Genomic DNA, 17,174 nt, shown 5'->3' with positions numbered 1-17,174 from the left:
GAGTATTTAAGGAATATTACTAAGCAGCACCTTTTTATATAATTAAGGAGCAAGAAGCAAGTACAACCCATTAGAATGCAGTTTTCTGTCATGATTAAGAAAACATTCTCCAGAAAAACCGTTACAAATTATATGAGGAAATTACGCATAACATGATAAAGCTATACTTTATCAAGTATAAAAAACAAATTCATCTTCATTTTAAAAAAGAAAGACTGGGAAAAATTCTTTCTGATCCAATCCAAAAACCTTAGGGAAAGGCCCAGCCTCTATATAATTTCTAACTTATGTTATCATTTTTAGTATGGTATAAATAACGAAGCCCATAAATACTATAAATAATTATATCTTAACTAATTTCTAATGTCATTCACGTTAGACATTTTGTGCACATTGCTTCTTCATAGAGATTATTTTCTACAGCACTATCATGCATTCTAATGGTTTCAGTATCATAGAATAATGCAAATGTGTCTCCCGCGGAGACTCCAAAACCTGTTAACATTATATAGCCTTGTTTGATGACATTTAAAAGTTTGTCTAAATTATATTATCCTAGTTCCAGTAAATCTGCAACTCCAAATAACTCATTTCACATTTCTTTTCTGAGAAGCAAATATCTTCTTCCTGAATGACAGGATAAAATGATCAGACCATTAGCTGTTGAGCTTTACTAGTAATACTGATTTAAAAAAAAAAAAAAAAGACATTATTGGGTAGAACAGCAGCAAATCTCTAAGACCACAGGGTCCTCCTAATCATGTACTGAGACGTGTACGTGAATTAACTTGATCAAGACTTCACATAGTGCAAGGAGTCCAACAGTCTTAGAGAATTAAAAGCCTAGGCAACAGGTTTCATTTTTATCTCAATGCAAGGAAATCTCATGATACCCCAATAAAGAACAAATTTATGTATTGTAGGCTTCTTTGGAATAAATATTAAAGCAAATGGGAATAAGATTAAAAAGACTAGACATATTTCTTTACTAGTAAAGGAATTTACCAGGGATAGAAGCTTGTGCAGATGAGTTTTCTATATACAGCAATTCCACCGGATGCAATCCCAATCATGAGATCTAGATTGTGGAGATCCTGCGAAAGAAAAATACCGTAAGAACACAGATGAGTTTGTGTTATTCCCATTTATCTACTTATAAATTCATTTTCAAGTTTTCTAGACTTAAATTGCTACTCCTAAGGCAAAAATTCAATCACATATTTGGATTTTTTTCCCCATGCATCTCTCCTTCAATGTTATCTACCAGGTATTATAAACTTCCACTCATTAAAACAAGTTGTAACGTTCATCTTACAACACTAGATATTCTTTAGGTCAGTATCAGACTAAGGTTTCAAGTCCAGCCTTATTAATTTAACCACGGGAAAGAAGTTGAAGTACTTCCCAAGATCAGTTCAGGTAAACGTCACAGAATTTTGGGAACTGAACACAAATGTCTAAGCTGTTTAAAAAGACAAAGGAAATAATTCCTTATTTTTTCCAAAAAGGTCTTACCAACAAAGACTGGGCAGGAGGTGACTACAATTCTGCATATGAGAGTATGCTAGAGGAATATACATGTGTACACGAATATATCATACACTAAACTGAATCCATTGTTAGCTAAACCAAAAACTGCATTAGCTTAACATGCTCAACTGGAAAAATGCATCCATGGATTTAAAATCCTTTATATGTATTGACATACTCAAGAGGAAACACATGCTTACGTATAGGCAAACACTTGAGTTAAAAGAAAAAAAATGGTGGGGAGGACGCTGAATGGTCAATTTGAGTCTAAACCCAAACTGATGTTACAAAAGTTACAAATCTTGGCTTCCTATTTCTCTATGATCAACACGTACTAACACATTATTACACAAATTTCTAAACAGAGCTGAACACATGCATAAATCTACATGTAAGTGTAGAACCCATTGGTTAAAACACCAGGTTTGACTCAAACGTAGTTTCAGACTATTTTGTAAAGGATGGCCAAGGGTAATGGATTCTCTTAAAGCCTTCAATAGCTCAGCTGCTCCTCTAGATGGTACTCTGTGCTCAGTTAATATACAATTTTCTTGTATGTCCAATCCAAATTTCTTTTATTAGTAAGGTACAGAAGAATAGAACAGATATCAAGTGCTCTAACAATACTGCAGAAAGTCTACAATAAATCCTTTAAAAATAGTTGAATAGAAGCGTGATACAGGCATATGAATGAAGCTGAACCTAATTTGTGACATGATTTATAACTCTCCAGTGAAATACCACAGCAGTTCATAAAGAATGAGCATAACCTATTTAATACATAGTGCATTAACACTGAATACTGACAAGATGAGAGGAATACCAGTCCTATCTCTGAGAATATAATAAAAGAAAATCATTAGGTAGGTAGCAGTCCAAATAGACTTAACATCAAGGTAGCCCAGAATCAGCTGAAAGTATTAATAATCCTCAGCAACCTGCTGCCCCACTTTGCCAAGAACCACTGCTAGAGGAGCTGGTTGAATCTCCATCGGAAGAAGCTCCCGGACTGCCAGTTTATGCCAGTGTATTACAGGAATCCAGAACTGACACCCCTTTATTTTAATACTTGGGGAGAAAACTGAGGTATTTCAAAAGATGAATTGCATGCAATTTTAGCTGCCCCTGCCATGCTACAGCCAACCTAAAGCAGGGCAGAAACCTGTACTATTAGCACTTGGAGCTTACTCCAGGTTCCTGCTTTTAAAAAAAATCAATACTGTAAAGAAGAAACAGCTTTAGGAGAAAAAACTGAAAACCTAAATGATTTAGCAGAAATAAAGGATTAGCTAAACACTTGATAGGGATTAATTAGGCTAAACTACTCTATTTTCTCTGGAAGCTTTGTCAGAACAAAGTTCATTCACCACTCCCCTCTGCCCCAGTCCAAAACACTAACCTCCCATGCTATTTGTTGTAATGAATTCTCTTGTGTTAAACCTAAAAAATCCAAAACCGAGATTTCAGACTAGCATAAAGAAAGAGGGTCTCCCAAAAGAAAGATGATGTAGATGTGTAGTTATTTCCCTTTCAAAACATCTTGCTGTTAAATTGCACAACTAATAACATGCATATACTTTTCTTTTTACCTGTTTCTCTATAGAGATAATCATTAAAAAAATTATAAAGATCAAAATGATCATGCCAAGCATCTAGCTAGTTAAATACTGATTCACATTTGATTTCATTTACAATTACTATCTGGATTTTTGTAGATATGGAAATAATATTGATTCTACAAATTTCCTATCTTCACCTCTGAGTAAAAATGAAAGATGAGTTAACATCAGACTAATTATTGAGCAGATGAGATGGTGATCGAGAGCGAAAAGGAGATTAGGAATTCAAGAAATCTCAATACAGTTTTAAGGTATTGAATTAACTCTCCTGAGTTTCTTAATACTATTTCATTTTTGAATATTACAATTTTAGCAGTTCAGATTTATCCTCAGAGAAAAGCAGAAGTGTTTGCAGATGAAAACTAAGCTCAGATTAATTCACTAATGGAAGTTTCATGTTTAGCAAGTTGCTAAAAAGAAAGCTCACACTCAACTTTTGCAAAATATTTAACTTTGTACAATAAAACGTTAGAATTAAGGAAACTAGATATTCATCTGTTCTTCAAGAAACATTATCCAAAAGTATCCCACTCTCAACCACTAGTACAGGAGCACCAGCTTCTTTTGGCCATTAGTATAAAAGCCAGGTGTTACACTGTGTATGGCAGAGGAACCAGGTAAGAGGACTAAGACTATTTTAGCAGCAAAGAGCTGAATTGTAGGGATCCACAGAGATAAAGTCTTTGAAAAAGTCACAGTTTAACTAGTCCCTGCTAGATCTGTTCAAAGCACTGGGATCTGACAAAACTGGAGGGGTGATTTAAGAGCAGTACTAAGTCGGGGGAGGATATCGGGAGGCATGGCAAACATCCCTGCTAAAGCTGGGCTGTAACGTGGTAGCCTCTGTGAAGCAGCAGCATATTGTGGGGGAGGTATCTAACTTTCACCACAAACTTCAGAGAGAGACCATTTCAAACTTTGGAAAAGTGTCATTTACAGCCAACATGGGCTACCAGATGAGACCAAATATTGAGGAGTATTCTTCTGCAGGACTGCTGCAGCACAGGCAAAGCACTCAGCAAATGGAAGACTATCTACCAGAAGACAATGCCGAGAATGTCCACTCTGATATAATGCAGTGCTGTCACTTTTCTTATAGGCCTTCAGAAGCATAAGCAATGATAACGTGTTGGTTGAAAGGTCTGCCTCATGGCATTCAGTCCAAACAATGACTTGTAACCAATGTTTTGGAAGTACAAAACTCCAGAGACAACCAATCACACCTCTACTAATAACCTCCCTTCTCAGCTTCTGGCGATTTACAGCTAGAGGATTTGCTGGATCAGAAGCTTTTTGTATGCTTAATGGACTCAAGTGAAGCATTCTTCCACTGAACTGCCTAACTGCTCTTGATACCTATTTCACCTTGGTCATCCATTAAAATAGCAGTAATCCCCACAATTCAATTGCAGCCATATGGAAAAAGTTCCTTTTGCTTAAACCTGTCTCTTTCTAGGGAGACTGAAGCTCCTTAAGTCTTTTACTACCAAAGAAGAAAAAAAAAAAAAATTGTTTGTTATTCATGTTCTCCATGCTGTTCACCTGCTACAGAAGGCTTTTCCTTAAAACATTCACGACTTATCTTTCTCTGTACTTTTCTTATTCCGTTACCAACTTTGAGATAAGGAGGGGAGAGGAAGAACAAAAGTCAACATTCAAATTATATCAAAACACAGATTTAAAAGGTGGCATGACATTTTCTATTTTGCTTTCTATTTCCTTCCTAGCAGCTTCTAATTGTCTAGAAGTTCAGTTCAAGTGCTAGAAAAAACAGACCACTTCAAATATTTTCATCCTTCAAAAAAACTGAATTGTGATAAAAATATTAATTCGGACTGAAACAGCAGCAAGACGGTCTGCATCTTAGCAGCCAGGAGCAGAGAAGTCTCTGATTTAAATGTGTGCTCTATTTGATTCAGATCATACAGTTTGGTGTCAGGCAGAGTAGGGGCTCATGACTAATATTCTGACAACCCAAGAGCCCCAGGTCATTAAATATGAAACAATGCACTGGGGAAAAAAACCACCCAAACCCCACACACTGTTTAAGCAGGTATCTCCAGAAGGTATTTCTACTCAGAGCAGCCCAGTACACCACAATGAAATTTCATGTAGTTGAAAATGTCTGAACCCACTCTAAACTCTCCTCACTACTTGGCGCTGGTACGACCACTACTGACATCCTGCATGCAGTTTGGTAGCCTACAACTCAGGAAGAATGTTGGAAATTGAAGAACTTTCAGAAACAGCATCCCATGAATATTAAGAGAATAGCCTCATGGTGAAAGTCTTGGAACTTAAGTTGGCTTATCAAAATACTAGGCTACAACAGAAGTTAAAAGGCATAGACCGATCAAGTTAAGTGCATATAGGGAAATCTCAGGTGTGACAGTAAAGGGTTCTTCAATACAGCAGAAAGGTGACAGATGACCCAATGGACAGACAACGAACCTAGACAAAGTCAGATGCCCGTTTACCATTTAAAGGTAATCACCTTATTAGAAATTGGGAAGGCTTTTACATTGTTGGAAGACACAAGAACGTAAGAAATTTGTTCACATATGCTAGATTACTTACCCACAACCAATGCATGTGAACCAAGATACCTGATCACCTTTAACAGTTGTCACACAACAGTTGCCTCTCCTGATACTCGTATCAGATGGTATGAGCATAGACAGTTCATATTTTTATCACTTCAATTATTTCCTTTCCTTTGTACTTTTCTGTATCCTTAAAAAAGGCTTCTACTGTTTGAGCACTGTATTTCATGAATATGAATGTAATTACAGTGGCTTTATACAGCAGTACTTTAGGAATTCTTAGAAATCTAATGTAACACTCACTTATTTGTGGTAGCATAATGAAAAAACCAGAAGAAAACATCATGCTGAAGGAAGAAAATGACCTTTTCTATCCCTTCCATCATTACAGAAATTGATGATTTTTTCATTAAAATTCTCAGTGTCAGGATTATTAACAAATCTCAGAAAAATGTTAGGAAAAACAATAGCCATCTTCATTTAGGAAAGCCATTTAGGAAATCTGCACCACCCTTCATTAAGTTTTTATACTACAAGCTTTATGCCAAAATAATTTGCTATTACATAAAAGCACAAATGGTAACTTGCACACTAGGATGCAAAAACAAAAAGTATTTTCGGGATTCGTCTCAGACAGCTAGTGTAATCAAACAATTAAATCCCAGTAGCCAGTGAAATACTAGGACATGTTTCTTATCAATGCACACCCTGTAACTCAAAGATTTCAAATACATTTTTAGCGGTATTTTCCACTTACATTTTAGTTTCCACGCTGTTAAATACTGCTTAGATTTAGCCTGGAGTTAGGGAATACAGGAATAAAAAAAAACAACCCTCTGTATTCTTAACACTGTGTTAGAAATTCAGAGAAAGTAAACTCTTAAAACACCTGCCAACTACATCATAGCACTAAACAGAGCATTAATTTTCTCTCATACTAAGACATTCATAAACTTTGTTATATTTTACTTAATAATTTTACTCGTTTATCTTAAAAATACATTGTTACTCTTTTGAGATCTAGCTTCTTTGGTTGAAATTCCAGCACCTATGTTACACAGAAATTATTATAAAATTACCCAACTCTCTAATTAAAAATAACACATGATAAAGTCAATACTTAAATGCTACTGTTTTTGCTGCTATTAAGGTCATGTAAAAAAGCATATAATTTTTTTTTTCCAAGTGAAAAATCACAATGTAAACATACTCTACCACTGTGCAATTCCACTCCATAGAATTCAAGTGTTCGTGCTATATTTATGTAGCAGGACTCTGCTTCAGATTGCTTGAGGCCACTAAAAGAGGGGAAAAAAAAATATGGACCATAGTCAAAAATAAAAGACATGATGTTATATTTATTCCAAATACAGAAAAACAGAAGAATCCCACAGCCCGGTGTCTGACAAATAAACCTCATTAACTAGTGCCACGAGTTCTTCACTGGTGAAGGCCCTCCTAAACTCCTCTCAAAAATCAAGCAAATTATACACAGTGTTATTATCTTAACCATTCTGGACCAATTATTTTTAGAAAAATCATTTGCATCTGTTTTGTTTAAAGGGATGAGGAAACAATTCCCCTATAAAAGCTTCCTTTATAACAAGAAGCTGTATCTGTAAATATTCTATATTGCATAGTCTCTCAGAAGGAAGTAATTCAGAAGAAAGATTAGAAGCAGGAATGTACTAAAAAAGAAGGGGGAGAAAGAAGATTAAATAAGATAGTTATGAAACTCACTGAGGAGAAGCCATCTGAGTTTATCTACAATCTGTAAGTCCTGAACTACTTTTTTCTCCCGCTGCTAGATGTGAAATGTGCTGCAAGACTTAAGGATTCTATCTTCTGGTCTTCTAGAAAGCTTCTACGATTCTGAGACTTTTTTTTCCAGAGACAAAAACTCAGAAATCCCCACACCTCGAATGAACAGATTATGTATCTTCATGGAAGGGCTACATGGAATCTACCAGGAGTTTTAAAAACCAAAGAATCCAACAGTATTCCCTACCTAGCTAGTTCTCCCACGCAGCCTACTAATTATTCATCTGAGAGGAACGCAACGTGGCCTAAACAAGATTCCTTCAAGCATGATAACAAAAGTAGCCCCTTCCAATAAATTGCAGGACAAAAACCAGTCAAGAACCGATCAGGCAAGAGGCATCTCTGACCTGGAATCTGCCATAGCCTACTGACATCGTGCTGTGCCCACAGTGATCCTGGTCTCACAGCACAGGTCAGCGATTCAGGCACTACAGCCTGTTCGAGTAACCGTAAGAACAGAGGCTGAGGGATGCGTGTAATATCTACACACATCTAAGTAGAAAAGACATCCGATATCATCCTATTGTATCTGCAACTAAGTGCAGGTAAAGACAACTCTTTGCTAGGTAAGCTTCCAAAACGACACGCATAAAATTATGTTAATCAAAAGCAATTTAAATACAACCTGTAAAAAGTTGACATAACATTGTATTATGTTAAGAACTCCAGATACAAAGGCATTCTACATAAGGCAGTAATTCTCATTTTTAAAAGGGGCTTCACCTCAAAAGGTAGACACCTATTACTTCCAATTAATATCCATCCTTTCAAATTCTAGGCCATCAAAATACTATGCCCTGAAACAGCCACTCTAGGAAATATTACATCATGCTCTATGAAACTGAAAGTTACCTTGAACTGGAAAGCCATTGCCAGCAGTGTGGCTTGAGAATGTCACAATATTGGAAAAAAGAGACAAGACAAAAAAAAAAGAGCTGTTTGTCACAATCCTGAGATAAACTGCTTGCTCAGATCTACATCTACAGTGACTACTGTCACCTTGATTTTGAAAAACATTAGTAGACCTCTTTCACTGTGTCAGACAGGTAGAGAAAAAAAACCTACAAAATGACCATTTTATTATACAACAGGATGCTGAATATGTTTGCAAGAGTACATTATTTTCATTTTTTAAATTTTGGTCATGAACTTTGTTCAGAAGATAGAGAAAGTCTGCTGCATACCAACAAAATATGCCTGCAAATTTTAATTCTCAATTTGCATACACCATCTACACCAGACCAATCAAGCCTTGCGTCTTGAAGGGCCAACAAGAAAAACTATCTCAGCACAGACGCAGGCTTTTTTCTTGTTGTTGTTACACCTCCCTACTCAATCAGAGATTAAATCAAACCTTGAGGTCCCTAAGGAGGTGGTAGTTACTTGGTGAGATAAACAGGTAAGAGGAAAGCGGTCTTGGTGTCTCCTTCCAACTTTTATAGCTGTTGATACCCAAGGGCTAACAAACATCATCTGGAATATAAGCATCATATGAAGTTCAAATGCATCCTTCCCCTCAAACTGATGGCTAGATCTAGCAAGCACTACGAAAACATTACCAATTTGGATAATATCCACATCCTAAGACTGCTTATGTACTAAGCAAAAAACAGTAGGAAAACTTTATTAGAACAAACTACATACAGAAAAATTCCCCTATGGATTTAGGGATGAACACAGAAGGAAAATTTCTAAAGCTATACCAGTTCAATATGACAACAGTTGCTTTCTCAACAGCTACTTACTGCCCACTGAATAGTGTCTGATATGGACATGTTCATAGAACTACTTTCTCAGATTTTGCAAAACAACATAAAAAATAGCTAAAAAAACCTTGCACTGAGCTACAACATATAAGACTTAACATGGCTTCTCAAGTCTGTATCGTGTCTCAGCAATTCCAGACATCTAATTTGCCTTTGTGAAAGCTTCCCCAAAGGATGGACACTAAAGAATGAAAAAGGATAGATGTTTATAGGGCTGGCTTTGCAATCGTGCAATCTAAGAATGCCAGTTTAAAAGGGATAATAATTTACAGATATCCCATATGGTCTACAGCAAATATTACTTACTCCAGATCAGCAGAAATCTTATTCCAAATCAACACTGTTCTCCTCAAACTGTAAGAAGATAAATTCTCCTTTTCTGTCTTTCCTTCTCAGAAGGCCTGGTGAACACCAGAACCATTCTTGTCAATTATGTTACTGGCACTGATCTAGTCAAAACCATGTCTCAGACGTAAGTATTCACTATGAATGCCAAAGGAGGATGCAAGAAATACTGCCAGGATATACAATAATTTGTCTGCCTCTCCCTGCACTCTGAAATAAATAGGCCTAAAGAGCTAAGTTTCAAAAAAGGTGTTAAAACAATAAAGAAACATTTTTCCCAGTCCAGTCTACTCAAATATTTTTATTCAGAACTTCAATTACCACCACCTACGTGAATTCAAATACAGCAGTTAAACTTCTCAGTCATCAAGGCTTCACTCTACCAAAACCACTCAGTGAAAGCAGTAATTTCACTGAAAAGACCCAGAAAAGAAAAGGACTCTTTACAACAGACCCCACGACACCTTTGTCTGGGCCAATGGTAATTTCTAGTCTTTTCTCTGCAGGACATAACCAGTTTTATATCTCTGGCTATGACAGCACTAAATACATGAGTTCAACCCAACCACTTCAAGACTCTTCAGAATCTTCCCTCAGTGGTCTCCGAGATGATTGCTTCCTAAAGACAAGCAGATTTATTCATGCCTGTCTACAAGCCCCCCTCTAAAAACTTCTGAGCCTACTGGAAACTGCAAATTAATTTGGAAGGAGTAGAGACCTCAGCTGTTGTGTTCCTGAACATGAACTGCTAGGAAAGCAGTCCAGATTAGTACCTACACAGAGGGAATGGTTGCAGTTAGAGTTCAGTGGTTCTCTCTCTTTTGCCCCATAAATGACAAAGCAACGTGCATGTTCGGGACCGCTAGGCAGCACACATGAAGTTCAGAACTATTCACTACACCCACTGGCAGTGAAGAAACAAGAGGGAGAAGTGAGAGTACTGAAAGATGACAAAAAAAAGTTGAGGAATATTGGGGGAGATGAAAATGGAGATATTTCAGGGTATAAATCAAAGAAACTAGGAGAGTGGGGAAACTAGCTCTGTTGCAGTAAAGATACAGACAGAGAAAACAAGTCCATAGAGATTCAGATTTCATTTGCTCAAATGCTCACAGACAATTTCTTAGATTGACATATTTGCATTCAGCTTGCAAGTATCTGATCAACACCACTAATTCTAAAGCTGCAGTCTTACAAGAGACAAATCAGCAGGGTCAGAAAGAGTAATTAGCAGTGGACTGACTGGAATAATCTGTTGTAGCCTTTATATTACACTCAGGAGAGTAGAGAGAAAGCACAATGTTAATTGAAGTGTTTCATGGTTGTTTTTTTTTTTTTTGCTCCTCCATAGATAGACAAAAAAATCTATAGGATTTGAAAAATGGTCAAATGTCCTTGATCCAAAAAAACCCTTAAACATCTAGTACAGCGTTCTAGGGGGTTGCCCTTAATAATGTATAACGCTAACTGATCTACTGGTTGTTACAGCTAGAAATTTATTTAAACGTTTTAACACATTGGCATCATACTCTGAATATGATTAGTCTAACACCTACATGATAAAACCAAATATTTCATTTAATAGAAGCTATATGAAATAAAACTAAGTTGTATTGAAACCACTAAGAACTTGAGTCTTCCTTTTGGCATCTTTTTTTTTCCTTTAAAAACTCAAGAGGTGAGAGAACTAAAAGTTAATGTTACCTGTGTTGCTCATGTAGCGATTCTACTTTGGTAAGAAAATCTTTGTTCTGCTCTGGTATAAAGTTGTAATTTGACAGATATCCTGAATGATGTACTGAAGCGTTATAGTCTCCAAGTTGTGCTGTTAGGAAACAAGAAACACATACACAAAGTTTTCATAGTTAATTATTATTTAGAAGGAATTCCGTCTCCTCATTAAAACACGTACACATATGGGGAAATGCAGGAATTATGAATTTTTTCCCAACAGACAAGCAGTGTTGAACACAGGGAATCGTATGACATCAGTGCAGAAAGATTTTTTTCAAAATACGCTTACCACAACTATGATCTCAGGCACTGAATGACTCAGTACTTTATTTAGTTACCTATATAGTCCCACTTTTGCATCACAAGCTGTAACACCACCAGACAGACATTACATGCCATGTCGGCACAGACGTGCGGTACTGTAACATTAGAGGAAACCAAATTGCCTCAGTAAGAGACGGCAAATGAAATCAATTTGATAGACATTTACTTGACTATAACATCTTAGAAGTCTTCATCAAGACCTGTCACTTAGAAAGCATCTACTCTTCACACTGTCAGGTAAAAATTGTTCAAACTACCAACTGTGGCTCTGTCCTAAAACTTCAGTTGTTAGTCTTGCCTCAGCTGAACATGAGTTACTTAACAAAGCATGACAAATAAATGCTGATTTCCACATAACATTACCAAGCTGCTACCAAAAGTAAATATATGTTTACAGCCAAAAGAAAAAAAAATTCTCAAAAACTTTATCCCTTCAAAAGTACTACTAATTAGTAGATATTTTTAAATAAATACTAGATAAAAGCTAATTCTTATCCACAGTTGGTGGTACATCTGAAAAGAAATGAAAGTATAAATTACCATAAGTTTATAGCCTCGGTCTATGCAAGTTTTCTTTAAAAGCTAGGTCAGCATAAGTTTATATCCTGGAAAAACATACACAAGCTTTTTACTTGTTATAAAGATGCAAGGTTTGGAGCACCAGGGAGGTTGCTTCAAATAAAGTACTTGCCTATTTGCCACAAATTTACCTAGTTTCAATTACGCAAGTAATTCAAACCCCCTATTTCATGAAATCTGTGTTTTCATGAAATAGTTGAAGAGATTAAACCCAAAAGTGACGGTATGTTTAAGCAAATCACTAGAACCTGCACTAATCTGCTTTTTCCCTAAGGAGCATGAAATAGTTATTATAAAGCATTAAAGCTTCCCAGAAGTTATTTGTATGACTTGTAAATTAACACAAAAGAAAGTACTTGTATAGACTGCAAACAATTCAGCATAGAAAGCCCTTCAACTAAATCAAAGTTAAAGAGCATACTTTTAGGAACAATACTATTACCATTATTTTCCAGAAAAGGCAAAGTATAAAAGACTGATTTAAATGATTCAGGTTGGGGGCGGGGTGGAAGTTGTACACTTCAGAAATAACTTACAGCTACAATAACTATGGAGTATCTGTAATGCAAGGGATAACTAATATTTGCCACTTACATATTCAAAAAGCATGATTTCTATGGCCTAGAAAACAGAACCACTGTGATACAAAACAATTCCCAGGCAAATGCGGTCAGAAGTTAATATAATTGCACACGTAATTGTCAGCATCAAAGAAAATATTTAAATAAAAAAGAAAGTGGAATGATAAACAGTAATTTATTTTGAATGCAGATGTTCCTGCAATGCTTAGCCCTTTCTTTTTAAAGGTAGCCTGAATTTTTAATTAGTTAGTAAAACGGCTGGCAAAGACTAAATATTTACCACTAGAACCAAAACATATATTTGAACACTTCTGTCAAATAATATATCTCTGAAGAAGAAAACAAAACCAAGACAGAAGATCCAGAAGTGTAACAAGAAACTGAAAGAATTTTTAGGAGTATCTATGTATCAACAAAAGTCCAAGTCTCTGCCAAGACTAAGACTAAGGCAATAACAATAAAAACAAAAAATAAAAACTTTCTGAACAAAGTGGGTATGTTAATAAGTGTAAAAATAAAACACACAATTTCACAGATGACAGCAGTTGATTGAAGACTTTTTCCTTTATTAGCCATTAACACAACTCATCTTTTCTATGAAACAGTCTACATTTTTAAGGTTTGTTGCAGCTAGCTTGAATTACATTCTTGTCAATGGGAAGAGACCAGATGGTCAGGAATAAGACAACGTAATTGTTCACTTCAATTTTATTTGCATTAGGTAAAAATATTTTTTACTGTAGTTTTACCTTCTCTAAAGAGGGCAACTGCTGTTCCTTCAAGCATTATGAGGTAGAGTCTTCTTGCTCATCTTCCGAATATGGAGGTTACTCTGGTCTTTTTTCATCTTCCTCCTAGCTACCTGAGGTCATGTCAACAAGGGGAGCAGTTCAAAGTACTACTTGCTTCTCCAACTCCCCAGCCAACTGTCACAGTTGAAAAGAAACTATAAACGCTGATTAGTAGACATCTGGGAAGACTAATGGTCTTGTGCAGGATTTAATTATCCAAGTAGGAAAAAAAAAAAGTTAGGGTATTATCAAGACCTCAGTGAGAGGAAAAACCCGTGAGGTTTCTACCTCTTTACCGGATTTCTCCAGAAGAGAGCAGAAGGGCAGGAAATGTTAAAGACCTACTTCTAATCTGAGTGTCTCCTGACATAGCTTCTGCTCTGATCACATGAGCCAGCAGATACTGACTCAATGCTGATAAAGTTACAGTAAAAAAAAAAAAAAAAGCATATTTTTACCTTTCTCCATTCTAGCCAACTGATGCTCTTTAATTCATTATAATTGGGAAAGAATAGAGTAAAATGAAAGAAAATGGAACCACGGAGGAGTTAAAAAAATAACCAGTTATTTGAATATCAGATTCTTGTATTTTAGAGTTCTGTATCTAATATGAAAGGCTTTAAAGAAGGGTACGTGATGGACCATTCAATAAAGGCCATATTCAATAAAAAGAGGACATTTATTTTATAACTCTTAATAAAAGAATAGTGCAATAGCCAGGTAGCCACAGAATAATTTTCCATGGATGAAGTCCCATGTTGACATACCAAAACAGTAGTTGTACAAGCTCTCAATACAGTAAGAATTTATAAATGCTCGAAAAACAAATAAAAATCTTGAGATCATACATGTTTACACAGGATATGAACTGCCCCTGCCTTACTGAAGCCTAAACAAGCCATCTTTTCTTCAGACTTTGTAAAAACAATTTGTTCAGTTAGAACAATGTGGTGGGTATATATTTTTCGTCTCTTTCTCCTGGCAGCAGAAAGACTTTTGTGCAGGAAGGCGTCAAAGAAAAGGACTAATTAAAATTTTAAAAAAATTTACACATTTTTGTAAGGTTCAGATACAGAGGAAGGGAAGACCAGGAACAAGTGTATTTATGTAGCACTGATAGATTTCAGTAGGAATTCTATGGGTACACATGCATCTTCCCTAGAAAGAGAAGCTCAAGTACCAGATATATTGCTGCATTAAGGAGAAAAAGGAAAAAAAAAGAGAACTTTCTAGAGGGAAGATCTGACACATACGGAAGCAAAAAAAGCCATTGATGTCAACAACTCTTACAGTAACTACTGAGGCTTCATTTATTCAGTGGTTTCTTCCAAGAAACCATTGGTCAGTCGGCTTATACATTAGGGTAAGGCAGCACTGATCTCATTGCCATCTTCCACTACCCCAAAGGGAGGGTGCAAGAAAGACAGAGCCAGACTCTTCTTTGAGTTGCAAACCAAAAGGATGACAGACAACAGAAATTTCAGCATCAGAAATGCAAAACTGAACTGGAAAGGCCCTGAGCAACCTGATCTGACTCTGAAGAAGCCCCTTCCAAGCTAAATTTGCCTGTGGTTCTTACTTACATGAAGTTATTTTTGACATCCAAATTTTCTGCTACACGACCAAGATAATTAATTCTTTGGTTCCAGTTTTAGAAGTTAATTTTGTTGTTGTTTTTGAATGCTAACAGTACCAGAATACCACCATTTCAATCTGGCCCAATTTCCACAAGCAGCCCCAGAAAATGTAATAGATAAGTCTTTAGCTTTGTGTAATTTAAAGGGTGACCAATTTCTACTTCCCATCTATGTGATACCCTTCAAGGTACAGAAGACAAGTTGGTCTCCAATTCTACAGTTTGCTTGTAAACAACAATAAAAAAATTGCATACAAAGTAATGGCACCAGAACCTATTTCTGCATATGGGCATTCCAAGTAACTACAGATGTCAGAAGGCAAATGTATGAATGGCTCATTGGCTAAGTATGATGGCAAATCAGTTATAGATAATATGGACAACTTGGTCCAAAGGAATGCCTACAAAAGCTAGTCCTTGAAAACAGGTTTAATATCAACTTTCTAAAGACCTGAGAAGTGTACCAGAAAAAAAATGAAGTAGTTTCACATTGAATTCGCAACTTTTTGCGGGGTTGAACATTTTAGGTGACATGAATAAAGCACAAAAGTGAACTGAGTTGCCTGGTTTTAAAAGAGGATAATTACATAAGCAGATCAGGTTCCCAGTGGAACAGAAAATAACCAAACAATGGGACAAGTCTAGCATACAAGTTATATAACTAATTTAATTTTTATCATGGAATAAAAATCCTCAGATATAAAATTGCAATCCAGGATGAAAATATATAGTTAGGGTCACATGACTGGCCTCCAAATTAGGACAGCAGTAATGACTGATATGCTGACATGAGAGTGAAATATAATATTAAAGGCTAATGATAGATTTATCTTCATATGAACACTGAGGTACAAAAAGAAAAGATACATTCTAATCTGTATGGTTCAATTAAGTGATTCCGTGAACAGAAGAAAGATGATGCACTGCATAGCATAAACTAAAGCAGTTACTGTTTCTCAACAGTAACTACAAAGTATTCAGGTATGAAAATGCTTCTGGAATCAGAAAAAATTCCACTACAGCAGAATTCAGTTTCAAAGAACCAACATAAAAACGTAGATGCTTATTAAAGAGAGACTAAAAAGGAGCATTGAAATCAGCAAAATCCACGTAGATGTAGAGATTAAAAGACACCATGTTGAAAATGGTTATCAGAGACTCCAAAAAGGACCAAAACCCTCGTAAGTGGATGTTGAGAGAAGGAAAGGTGTCTCAACAAGTGGAACCTGTATCCAAATAAGGACAAGAGCATGAACTCTAACCCACTCAACCACCGAGTAAGTAAGTGTGATGTCCCTACTGGACAAGTAAAACTAGCTATCATGGATAAAACTAACCTGTTTTGTAAGAGGAAATAATGCTTCACACTCAAGAGCCCTTAAAACAAGGTTCAATCTAGAGATGACTGTAAATAGCTGCTTATGACCACTTATGACAGCTGGTCACTTTGTGGCAAGACAGAATGAGAAATTAGGCATAAAAGACTTAAGGGAATAGTTATCAGTACTCCCAAAACATTAAAAGGTTTTGTAGAACTAATGCATCTTAAAACTACTCTGATCTTCTGTCATGTATGTTGTCTCTCAGCATTCACCACTACTCATTATCATGAGTATAATACTGTACTACATGGACCTTGACCTTGGGTAACTGTTCTTTTCCCCTTTTTAGTTATGCTACACAAAAACATTTGATAGGTTCATCCACCTTAAAAATATAGAAGAAGAGTACCAAGTCTACGAGGCACTGTAGAAAGTCAGCTCCTGCAACTACAGCCCTGGCCAATACCCCAGTCTGGGGTTCTCCAATCCAGAGATTACAGCACTGTACTTTGTTTTGAAGTGTTACAGATTCAAAAAATTATTTGTGGCATAGTGGAAGAACACCAGACAAACAACAGTTGAA

At 36.1% G+C, this 17,174-nt stretch overlaps 1 protein-coding gene across 5 annotated transcripts in view; it reads right to left on the bottom strand.

The window, feature by feature from the left end:
* The window catches only part of PTPN3 (protein tyrosine phosphatase non-receptor type 3), a 182,103-nt gene that overhangs the window by 69,939 nt on the left and 94,990 nt on the right, over positions 1-17,174 (bottom strand). For 4 of the 5 annotated variants that reach the window (XM_076330221.1, XM_076330222.1, XM_076330224.1 and 1 more), the window contains exons 8-10: positions 11,329-11,449; positions 6,903-6,990; positions 1,006-1,094 (exon numbers count right to left, since the gene is read on the bottom strand). In XM_076330221.1, the coding sequence (XP_076186336.1) occupies positions 1,006-1,094; positions 6,903-6,990; positions 11,329-11,449 (298 nt within the window). Of the gene's footprint in view, positions 1-1,005; positions 1,095-6,902; positions 6,991-11,328; positions 11,450-17,174 lie in introns of those variants that run through there. The other variant, XM_076330225.1, reaches the window with a different exon arrangement.

The sequence above is a fragment of the Aptenodytes patagonicus genome, chromosome 2, assembly GCF_965638725.1.
Source record: "Aptenodytes patagonicus chromosome 2, bAptPat1.pri.cur, whole genome shotgun sequence".
NCBI lineage: Eukaryota > Metazoa > Chordata > Aves > Sphenisciformes > Spheniscidae > Aptenodytes > Aptenodytes patagonicus.
Note: the sequence above shows the minus strand (reverse complement) of the source record. Positions and strands in the feature narration are given on the sequence as shown.